The following is a 12,601-nucleotide window of genomic DNA, read 5'->3' as shown; positions in this document are numbered from 1 at the left end:
ACTAGCAGGTTTTGATTCTATATGCCTCAAATTATTCTCATATTTCATATTGTTCTTAATTTCAAAGGCTGTTTCGGCTTTTGATGGTAGAGTTTAAAAAAAGATCAAGAAACACAAATTATTGTACATATACATTTTTGTGAATTTCTGGTTTTTCGCGACTTTAAGTCCATCCACTGTTTCGGCCATTATTGTTGCGTCATCGGTGTAGAAACTGAGCTTACCGAGTTGTTCTGAAACCAGTATTCTAGGTTCAGAGGGGTAGTTTCCTCTATTATCTGATCTACAATCAAATTGAGTGGGACCAACCCCTAAATGCTCTTTTATTATTAAATACTGGATTACGCCTAAATGAAACAAGGATGACATGACTAATTCTGTAATAATTATAGATTAAATTATTTTGTTTATATGAAATAAGTTCAATTGCCTTTAAGAATCAGTTGCAGTTTTTATCCCTTTTATTTGTTTTTGTTTGTTTATTGGTGTTGGTAGGTACTTGGAAGGTTAAATTGAATGTATATGTTTACTTTTTTGGAAAATTTTTGTATCTAACTTATTTTTTCTGCAACCGTGTTAAAAATGCAATTTTTAGCACTCCATAGGAGCGTTAAAAATGCTACTTTAGAGCACTAGTGCTTTAAAATTTTTAAGGCACTGCAGTTAAAAGTGAATTGTCAAATTGTGAAACGTCAAAATATTTATATTTCATTTATTAACATTAATATTAATAGTACAACTTGCGCAATTTCGAAAAGGCGGTTTAAAAGGTTTTTTAAAATTTAATTTAAACTGTATTATTGCATTTTTAACACGTTTGTAGAAAAAACAAGTTTATGTAACGGTACAATACCGGGTGTCCACTTATATTTTCCCTCATTTTAACGGCCTATAACTTCTAAACGGCTAAAGATACAAATGTGCGCTATTTTTTTTTCGTATTTGAAAGCGATATAAAAAATTCAATCCATTCAGACAAAACTTTTACTAAAATAAAACATTTCAGCGAAAACCGCATATTTCTATCTTGAGCCATTTAGAAGTTATAGGCAGTTAAAATGGGGGAAAATATAAGTGGACACCCGGTATTTTCGCTAAAAATTTTTAGACATACCCCTCGAGTGTAGACAACCAGTTCTATCTTTTACGGGTCATAGGTTTCATGGTTTCAGAAATTAACAAAAATATTGTATTTTATAAATTTATAACGTTTGTAGAAAAAATATTGTATGATATACGATATACGTGTTAAAAAGTACATTTTTAAGGCACTCATGTGAATTGCAGAATTCGCTTCGCTCATTGTACAAACTTTCACATGCGTGCCTTAAAATTGTACTTTTAAGAGGATCGGTACGTATTTTCGGCTGCAATGCTATTCAAATGGGGATTAATTTTTTTCGAATCCTGAGAAAACTAATAAGTATTTTTGAAAAATTTAAACGCAGAATGAAAGATGACGTTATTAGCGAGGGCCGAAAGTCCCTGAGAACTTCTATAATGTTTATTTTAATAAGTTACAGGGGTGAAAAACTAAGAGAAAATTTAGTGTGATTTTTAATTTCAAATATATCATTCAAAATAAACTTTTTATTTATTCTAACGGACTTTCGGCCCTCGGTAATAATTTAGTCTTTCATTCTGCGTTTAAATTTTTCAAAAATATTTATTGGTTTTTTCAGGATTCGAATGTCGTGATAATATTTTCCAAATCTATCTTTGTCTTACAACGCACTCAGCCGAATATAATATTGTCAGCATATATTCAGTGACAATTTTAAATATTTGACATTGCATCGGGAATATGTTGAGTTATTGATTAAATATTATTGATATATAGTGTATTTGATAAATAATTGATTTAAGACGTGAACTTAATAAAAAGTTATTTATTGTGTATTATCTGTGGAAGATCCAAGCAGAGAATAAATACATCAGGATAATATATTCTGTGATCCAAGTATTTTGTTGTTAAAGATGTTCAAAATTGTAAGCGTTCCATAACAATATATTATTAAAAAATCACTTTAACACTTTTCCTCTTTTCTCGATTGAGTATTAGTCTTTGTTTTACAAATAAATTATTACAATCACTGAATACATAGTGAAAAAATTATCACATTTATTAACTGAATTAATAATTTGCAATTATAAAAATAACAGTTATCCAAGAACATTCAAAACCCATCTCTTTAAATTAATGATGACATTTTCAAGTAGAATGACATTCTAGTAATGCTTCCATATCCATACTAGTGTGAATTTTACTACACGTAATTTGCCGTGTAAAGACAGAAAAAGTAGGGATACACGTAAAATATTTGCGAATTATGTACCCATAGCCTTTAAATAACTATTTATATTTCAAGAAGGGAATTCATAGGTTAATTATAAAGTACTTAAATTTTTGGGGTTATTTGTTAGTGTCATTTTGATTTTTGATTCAATTAGGTACATAACAAAAAAGTTTGTTGTGTTTAACCTATAACAAAATAAAGGTTTTTAAGATATTGATGCAATTTTTTAATGAAACAAAAAATATCAATAAATTAGGGTCACTACGACCCAACGCATCAGATAGGTACACTATTAGATAATTTAACGAATATTAAAAATGCAGAATTGCATGAGAATATGTAGGTAAGGTGCTAACCGAAATCACATTTTTAAAAAAGAATTATGGTATGACACATACAATTTGCTTAAACTGACATATTATTATTATTATTATTATTATTTGTTAACTAAACAAAGCAATGTTTACAAACATTTAACCAATGTATAATAAATAAAATCTTCATCCTCGTATCAAATTAATTTAAAATTAAAATGTTTTAAACGGTGCGTTTAACATTATCTCTCTGAGGGTTATTATAGATACTTTTGAATGAAATGTATTTACACATACCTTTTTCACACATCTTATCGATCATTGTGCACTTATTTTGTGCGTTAAGATAATTGCAAGGCATTAAAGTCACCATCTTCAAGGTACCCTGCGGCTCTTTCCACACCACTTTACATGATTACAGATAAAAAATTACGAAACCAATGATTGTTCATTGTCCAGTTACTAACATATCACTCCGATTTCATACAAAATATCTTATTAGTAAAACAGCTTATCGAAAAATCGTCGGAACACAACCTACTCACGAGATCTATTCAACTGCCGAGTCAGTAAAGAAGAGGAGAGATGAGACAAAAGTAGAGAATTACAAATAATATCTTGGCACCATATTCAATCGCAGGAAGAATTAGGTACTCCAAAGAAATTACAAATTTTAACAAACTCATGATTTTGTACACGCGATCTAAAGCTGGAGTTAGGTGTTATATTTTATTTTTTTTTATATATATTTTTATATATTTTATATTTTTATGTCCTAAGGTGTTTTATTTTATCGAGACTACTATTTGAAATAGAGGCGTATACCCCGAACGTGACGACAATTAAGAAAATGGAAGCATTTGAAATGTGGGTATTCAGAAGAATCTGGAACTTTAACAGTGGACAGTGTCTGGAGGAAAATGTTGTATGTTGTCCCCTAGGCTCACGGGCGCCCATATAAAAATTTTTAGGGGGAGATCAGACGAGAAAGTGTTGCACGTTATATTTTGTATATGTACTTTGGATAACCATGGGGGCCCCCCTACCCATAGGTATAGGCGCCCATGCCTGGGCTCCTTTCGTTGGGGAGAATTTTTTGTTTATGCAGGATAATGCGCGTCCAAATCGGTCCAAATACTGCGCGAATCATCATGGACTACATAAATCCTGTGTGAATTCCCGTTTTGGATTGGCCTATTTTCAGTCTTGACATAAATCCATTAGAAAATTTATGGGATATTTTTGGAAAAAAGTTTAAAAAGAGGCATAAGAGCTGAAAAAAACGTTGAATGAAAAATGGAAACATTTACCACAAAAACAGATTTAGCAATTTACTGCAAGTATGCCTAGGCGCATTGTAATCCTGTTCAGTTGTAGGGGTGGAAAAACCCGAGACTAAACCTAAAGTACTCTATGCCATTAAAATATTTTTTTTTCAAAGTCTAAGTTTTTCAACCTAATAAAAATAGTTGTAAAATAAAATACTTTTAAAAAATATTTAATTGAAAAACTTATTGGACCATTTTCCTGGTGACAATGGCTTCTAAAAATTGCAAGCCAGATGGATGCTGCAGTGAAGACAAGAAGGAATTCTAAAAAGTTGCAATTGACAACCCCATCTACAGCTTGGTTCCAACGGAAAATGGACCTAGTTACTCTATACTCTATAGGAGTAATACTGATATAAAATAAAAATGTATACCATTTTTATTCAGTTGCAATGCGAAGCAAAAACTGTCTTAACTTTTACTTAGGTTAGAGAGCGCAACAGCACAGTTTTATCGACGATTTCACCTCTTGTTAGAAGCTCTTCAGAGAATGCATAGGCTTCTATCTCTACTCCAGGTAAAAATTTTATTTTTTCTTTTGTTTAATTTTTTAACAATGTTAATTTTTTGCGTTACTTATCACTTCTTTCGGGTCACCTACAGTAGGAAAAATGAAAGAATACCCATGGTCGATCACATCAATCACTTATTTTGTATTTGCTGTCTTTTTCTATAAATAACAAACGTTTGTTATAGAAAAAGATAGCAAATACAAAATAAGTGATTCGATGTGATCGTTCATATTCATGGGTATTCTTTAATTTTTCCGACTGTACTTATTTTTTTTTCTGTTATTAGCTCCGTACGCTTTGAAAATAGTAATAAACAGTGAACTGAATTTATCGAAACAAACTTGAAACTTATCTTAAATGCGATAAAAAATTCAAAAATCTGTGGCTAGTAAACAAGATAATAGGTACCTTTTTTTGCCAAATGTCAAAATTTTGTTTCTATGGTGACGCGATCATTTAACATTTTTATAAACTTTTTTTTTATTATTTTTTTACTTCCTCCTCATTACATATACCAGTGGCGTAGCTGATGATTGCGCCCCCCCCCGCGACAATTTTTATGGTCCCCGTATTATAAACATAACGACAACTAATAACAGTATAATTCCTAAAAATGGGTGTATATAACCATATTTGGCCTTTCTTTAAAAGTCTTCATTAGTTAGTGTTAATAGATTTTTTGGGAATAGACACGAAAACCTATTATACATGTATCTTAATCGGACAAACCTATTCGTAAGTTGTTGCAATATTATGTCTAAAATTACATTGAAAACATTAACTACAAACTTTTTTTGTTAAAAGTTATTTTTTCGTCTCAGCTGAGCTCATCGTAAAATTTTTTATACGTTTTATCCGTTTATTTTTAAATTCCGGTATAATACCCCACTATTCTGCTATTCCTGCTGCGTTTGCTTAAGTTTCGGAAAACGAATTTCTCCTAGAAGATTATCACGAGATTTTTCAAAAAGTTGAAGGGCTACCGTTAACTCTGCCGTTTAAGATTGCAAAAGTGTTTATGTTAGATTAATAAAGTTAGATTTTAGATTGAATATTAATGTTAACGACAAATTCAAAATTATTCATATGCTCTAATAATTCATTAACTTATAATTTTTCATCGTTTTTTAGATAGCAATGAAATTTTCGTTAAAAATTTCATTACTTGTCGGAAAGCTCGACGCAAAACCATAACAGCATCATGTCTGGATGACCACCGGGTTTCACGTAACCTTTTAAGTGTTTGCAAACGCGATGGATTCAAAGTCATAATAGTACATAGTACATCCTATCTTTTAATACTTGCACTAAAAAAAAACAATTTTTTTAGTTATATCCTAAAGAAACCAACTCCTATATAGTATTTTTACTACAAAAACGTTATTACGTAGGTCAAAATTTTTGACGTAAGAGAACTGTCAAAACATTAGAATGTGACTTTTCATTATTGCCGTGTTTATAATAAACATAGCAATAATGAAAAGTCACATTCTAATGTTTTGACAGTTCTCTTACGTCAAAAATTTTGACCTACGTAATAACGTTTTTGTAGTAAAAATACTTATACACCAACAACGGCATCATTCAACGCTAGGTTCAGGTTATGGGATGACAATAGCACAATGAACATAGGAAGCTGTTTTCCAATATCAGTTAATACGCCTTTGTATGCCTGAATATACACCACTCATAACGCTTGTCCCATCATACCCCTTTCCTCTGCAGTTGTGTACGGAAAGGTGCTTTGATTGTATAAATTTCAAAATTTCATTTATAAGACCTTCTGCATTTTGGTCTAACATGCGAATAAGTCCCAAAAAACTTTCAACAACTTCTGCTTTAGAAGATAAATTATTTTCCACCTACCTCTACCGAAAGTATACTTTTCCGGACCTGATTGTAGGGAGCAAAGTTGTACTTTTCCGGACGAAAATATTTTTCCTCCCTAGGGAGGAAAAGTAAAAGTGACGTCATGGTATTTCATTCATGAAATATAACTTATTGACGCCCTGTACAATATCTATTTTCTATTACGTAAGTATCTATAGATTTTAACGTTTATTTAAAAACACTGTATTTTGCAGAATGGTAAAAAACAGTAAATTGTTATTCTGATTAAACAATGTTTACATTAATAATTTGACTTATATTTGACAGTTGACAGTTATAATGTACCTACTTGTTGGTTTTAGTTCTAATAAATTTTGTTGGTTAGTTACATAAATAAATTAAGTAAAAATGAAAAAATGACTTGTTATTTGAGGAAGGTGGAAAAACCATATGTATAACATGGGAGTAAAGTGCCTTTTCCTCCCTTGAATGATTACTGCCCTCCGCTACGCGTCGGGCAGTAAACTTCATTCTCGGGAGGAAAAGTAACACTTTCCTCCCTTGTTATACAAATAGCTATTTCATCGCAAGTTACCTACCGGAAAATAAAATTAAGCTGATCGTGTTTCGAAATATCTTGAGTGGTATCAAGAATTATTGAATAAAAACCTTTTTTTTTTTAATTAATTAATCAATTTGTTTTCAGTTTCTTGAGCTAGCAAATTTATAACTTCGTTTTGTATTTCGGGGCTCAAGTAATTTGTTTTTTTTTTAAGTTATTGTTTTTATCGATTAATTTAGCTAAAACAGTATCATATTTAGCTAGTAAAAGAACCACCGACAAAAAATTACCTTTTTGGGATTCACTTTCATCTAAACTACCAACATGTCCAAGAAGTTGCGTCGATTACCCGCTTCATTATTTCCTTCCAAATTCCCTATTTTGATGCTTATTAGGAAAATATGTTTTGGTCCCCAATTTAAAGAAAGTAGAAATATTAAGCCTGAAGGCTTTAAGGGGCCCCTCCTAACGTCGGGTCCCCCCGCCTTGCGGGCCTGTCAGCTACGCCACTGACATCCACCATACACTGACAAAATTTAAAAAAACATAAAAAATAGAATTGTCCGGTTTTTTTGATAAGCAGTGTACATTATGTTCAAGAATCTTGGAATCAAATTATTAGATCACAAAACCAAAAATCGTTCACAAAAAGACAAAATCAACTTGCTAAAATAATGCAAAAAAGAGAAACCTTTATCATAAGGAAATATTATGATAAATATGTTCACTGTATTCAAAGAGTTGGTCAGGTCAGAGAATATGCCTATTCTCTGAAAATTAAAATATAGAACATCACGAAAATATTGATAATATTGTCACAAGATATTGGTAATTTGTCACAAGAAAAATCAATATTTAAAAAAGGAATTACGGCATAATACACACACATTTTTTTAAAGTGACAGGTATTATATTTGTTAACTAAACAAAGCAATGTTTACAAACCTTTTATAAATGTATTATAGGTAATAAATGAAAACTTCATTTATCGTGGTATTAAATTAATTATTACTAAAATGTATAAAGCTCTAACGCTGTCTATTATTAAAGCTTCCTCTAACTTAGAAATTATAGATAGGTACTTTAGAATGAACTTTATTTACATACCTTTGGTTCACACATCTTGTCGATCATTGTGCACCTATTTTGTGCGTTAAGATAATTGCAAGGCATTAAAGTCACCATCTTCAAGGTACCCTACGGCACCAAGTCCTCCTTCCACACCACTTTACATGATTACACGAAACCAATGATCTTTCATTGTCCAATTACTAACAGAACACTCCGATATCATACAAAATTGTATTTGTAAAAGAGTTTGTGTATCGAAAAATCGTCGGAACGTCGGATCACAACGTACTCACGAGATCAATTCAACTGCCGAGTTAGTAAAGAAGAGGAGGGGGTGTAGCCCGACACTCCCCTTACTCCTCAGCGATAAACACCGGTTTAACCAATGGTATTGCAAGTTGCGGTATGAACGATGCTGGAAGCCCAATGGCAGCGCCCGCTCCTTATTGCTCTTATTTTGTCCTGTATAATTTATCTGATGGGCGACGGTTTACGTGCATTGAAGGAAGATAGAGCATGGTGGCAGCGAGAATGTATTGTGTTCTCTCTATCTTATTAATTCGAGATAGATTGAATCAGGGCTAGATCGCCAACTTGAAATTTATCGATTTTGGAGACATAAAGCACTTAACTCTGGATAAGTGAAACTGAAATAGAATTTAACTGGGAATTGGTGGAATGGTGGATTCTGAATTTTCTCGCATTCGCATTCGCATTTATTAATCCGATATCATTCTTCCTGAGCTAACGGTTGCAATTTGTTCTGAAAGAGATTAACAATAATTTGAATTTGGGATATTTCAGTTGAATTATTTTAAAAGTCAACTTTCCTTCATGAAAAGCCTTTTAAGGTTGTAATAAGAGACAGTCATAATATTATTATACTCATACTCATTATCACACAAGAAACAGTACTTAATGCTTCTGATCTCATGTAGAAATGCAAAGACCGCAAAAGCAGTAGTAGGCCCAGATCACCACCACCCAGATACCCACTGAGCTAATTACATGCATTGACGAAGAAACGGAAGAAACACTGCATATACTTACTTTTAGACCTATTCAACAAGGTATACAGGGTGTCCAGAAACTCTACCGACAAGCGAAGACGGGAGATTCCTCAGGTAATTTTAAGACAATTTAACCAAATTCAGCTAGTCCAAAAATGTTTCCTAAAAAAGCTAGAGCTCTTTGAATATGCGTCCAGAACGCTTCTAGTGAGAGAAACGAAAATTGGTACGCATATTTATCTTCTAGAGATAAATCGATTCCACCTATTGCGAATTTCTAGTACCGGTCATAGGCGTCCGTTTTGGGTAGGGCAACGGTTATTTTATCGCCTACTTTTTTGTCTTTAAATTTTAAGCATTTTTCACTTTGGATTATTAAATTGTGAGGTATGCTAGTACTAAAAGGTACTTTTAATTTAAGTCACTAGGACACACCGTTTTCTAGAAAAATCGATTTGAAAATTTTTCGTCTCCTGAATTTAAAAAAAAAATTTCAAAAAACAAACGGTGTATTTTACAAACTTAAGCAAGAGTAAATTTTCCTACTAGAATACCTCATAATTTAATAATCTAGTGCTAGTGTCAAAAATGCTTAAAAATTAGAGACAAAATAGTTAAGTAGGTACCTATGCGATAAAATAACAGTTGACCTACCCAAAACAGACGCATATGACCGATACTAGAAATTAGCAATTAATTAAATCGATTCATCTCTGGAATATAATTAAAGGTACAAGATTTCGTTTTTCTAAAATCTGTTTTTTAAATTTTTTTTTAATTAAAAAAAAACAAAAATTTTCAAATCGATTTTTGTAGAAAACGGTGACTCCTATCGACTTTATATAAGAGTACCTTTTAGTACAAAAATACCTGAAAATTTAATAATCCAGAGTCAAAAATGCGTAAAAGATAAAGATAAAAAAAGTTATGCGATAAAGTAACCGTTGCTCTACCCAAAACGGACGCCTATGGCCTGTAGTAGAAATTTGCAGTGGATGGAATCGATTTATCTCAGGAAGATAAATATGCATACCAATTTTTGTTTTTCTAAATAGAAGCATTCCGGAGGTATTTAAGAAAAACTAATTACCAGACACCATCTTCAAATAGCTCTAGCTCCCTTAGGAAGCGTTTTCGGACTAAGTGAATTGGGTTAAATTGTCTTAAAATTATCTGAGGAATCTCCTGTATTCGTTTGTCGGTAGAGTTTCTGGACACCCTGTACCTATATATAGGTACCTACAACCGTTGATTGAGGTATTGGTGGATACCTCAATCAACGCTACAACAGAACAGGAGTAATACCCCAAGAATGGTTGGTGTCCACGTTTGTAACACTACCAAAGTCAGTACCAAAGTACATGCGACAAAATGGTCCCAGTACAGATAAATTTTTTAATAAGCCACACACTAAATATATTCCTTAAAATAATGCATGGAAGACCATAAAAAAATAGAAGAAACTATAGATGACACCCAGTTTGGATTCTGGAAATATTTTCTTTTCCCATCTTTCCAGACCTTCTTTCCTTCTTTTTCTTCCTATTCCTTCCTAGTTCCTCTCTTCCTTTTTATTTAATGTCCATGTTTCGTAGACATATGCTATTGTGGGTCTAGTTACTATTAGGTCTGGATCCCGCGTATGAAAAAAAAGTTGGTTAATAGCAAGCTGAAAATTTGTTAATAGCTTAAGGGTGTCTAGTCGGATAAACTTTGATATATGGGAACACTGGAACAGGGGCAGTTTTAATTGTGGAACAGGTTAAAAATTTGGAATGGTCAGACCACGAAAACGCCACATTTATTTTGTCCGACAGAACAGACTTAAACTCTCCGAACAGAGATTAAACTCTAATGCAAAAATCAGACTGCTATTTATCACCTGTCATAATTCCTGTCATTTGACATATTCTACATGTTCCATTAAAACGCCCATTTGGTGATAAATAGCATATTTAAATATTTAAAATATTAAAAAAAACCATACAAAAACAAGTATTGGCATTTTACGTTTTTCAACCATTTATGCTACACTTAGGAGCTTCATATTTCACCCAGAAAAACTTTATAATACAGTAAAACAATACTGTAAATTTCATTAAGATCGGTTCAATAAATTTTGCAAAATAAATTTTGCAATCCAGCTTTCGCAAAAAAAAATAATTTTTTCAAAATGCTGTAGGACTAAAAATAAAGCAGATAGCAAGTTGAATTTTTTTATGTTTATAGAAGTGCACTGTAACTTTCCTTTGCAATTTGCAAAATTAAAATCAATTAGTTACCACGGCGTCAGGAAATTTTTTAAATAAACAATAATTTTTGGTGCTACGCGCAGGACAGCGGTGTTCGATTCACAGAAGTTGAATTCCACCAAAATTTCTTCCAATCTTTATCTAATATATTATTTTCTTATTCTATGTTTTGTTGTATTTTAATACTTTAATTCCACAAAAATCAATCTTATTTTTTTATTGTTTGTGAAATATTGTTTAAACAATTGCATATGTTTAAAAGTAATACACTTTTATTTTTTAAGTTAAAATATATGAACAAAGAAAGATTTTGCTAATAAAAGTGTCATTTCAAAGGATAGAGTATGTGTTTTTATTTTGCAATAAACAAATTTATTTATTTATATCGAAATTTAATAAAAATTAAAATGTATCAATCATTATCAAAGGTTATTGGAATGCCCAATCAGAGCAAACTATCCGCTGTCCTGCGCGTAGCAACAATAATTAATGTTTATTTAAAAAAATTCCTGACGCCGTGGTGTTAATCAATTTTAATTTTGCAAAATTGCAGATGAAAGGTACAGTAGACTTCTATACGCAAAAAAATTTCAATTTGCTATCTACTTTATTTTCAATCCTGTAACATTTTAAAAAAATGAATTTCTTTTACGAAAGCTGGATTGCAAAATTTATTTTGCAAAATCTATTAAGCCGACGATAATGGAATTTACAGTATTGTTTAACTATATCATAAAGTTTTTCTGGGTGAATTATGAAGGTCCTAAGTGTAGCATAAATGGTTGAAAAACGTAAAATTTGAATACTTGTTTTTGTATGGTTTTTTCGCAATTGTTGCTATTTTGCAACCAGGGTGACTATTTTTTAAATTTTTAACCAATTCTATATTGTAGGAAATTTAATTACGCAACTTTTATGTCAGTACAACTTTTCTGGGAAATGAATGTTTTTAAAGTTATAATCAAAAAACCAAGAAAAAAATTGAATTTTTCCTTAATTTTTTGACATTTTGATTATTTAAACAATGTTCCGGACCTTTTTGAGAGGGAGGATAACTCAAATATTATTATTTGAGTTATTTTCAAGCAATTTCTGCAAAAAAATTTGAGTCACCCCTCAACGTCCAAATGTACTACACCCGAAAATAAAATAACTTAAAACTATAATAATTGTGCCAGTTCTGATATTTATGTCATTGCATCGCAAATTCCATTAATTTGAAGAAATTTGCGATACATTTTTGGAAATTTTTATGGTTTTAAGTTATTTTTCGGGTGTAACTACAACTACAATGATATTATGCAAAAAATTATGTTGCCTCGCAGATGTAAAATGCGTTTATGTATCTCGAAAACGGAAAAAAGTTTAGCAAGATGATCATAGTGTACTTTTTTTAAGTAAAAATTTTAAGAGAATAAAAGTTTT

At 31.3% G+C, this 12,601-nt stretch overlaps 1 protein-coding gene across 1 annotated transcript in view; it reads right to left on the bottom strand.

Moving 5' to 3' along the window:
* The window catches only part of LOC114343134 (eyes absent homolog 3), a 246,123-nt gene extending 237,910 nt beyond the window's left edge, over positions 1-8,213 (bottom strand). The window contains exon 1 of the mRNA XM_050658608.1: positions 7,951-8,213. Within this exon, the coding sequence (XP_050514565.1) occupies positions 7,951-8,028 (78 nt within the window). The 5' untranslated portion in view covers positions 8,029-8,213. The remainder of the gene's footprint in view (positions 1-7,950) is intronic.
* Positions 8,214-12,601: the final 4,388 nt, after the last annotated feature.

This window comes from Diabrotica virgifera, chromosome 8, assembly GCF_917563875.1.
Source record: "Diabrotica virgifera virgifera chromosome 8, PGI_DIABVI_V3a".
NCBI lineage: Eukaryota > Metazoa > Arthropoda > Insecta > Coleoptera > Chrysomelidae > Diabrotica > Diabrotica virgifera.
Note: the sequence above shows the minus strand (reverse complement) of the source record. Positions and strands in the feature narration are given on the sequence as shown.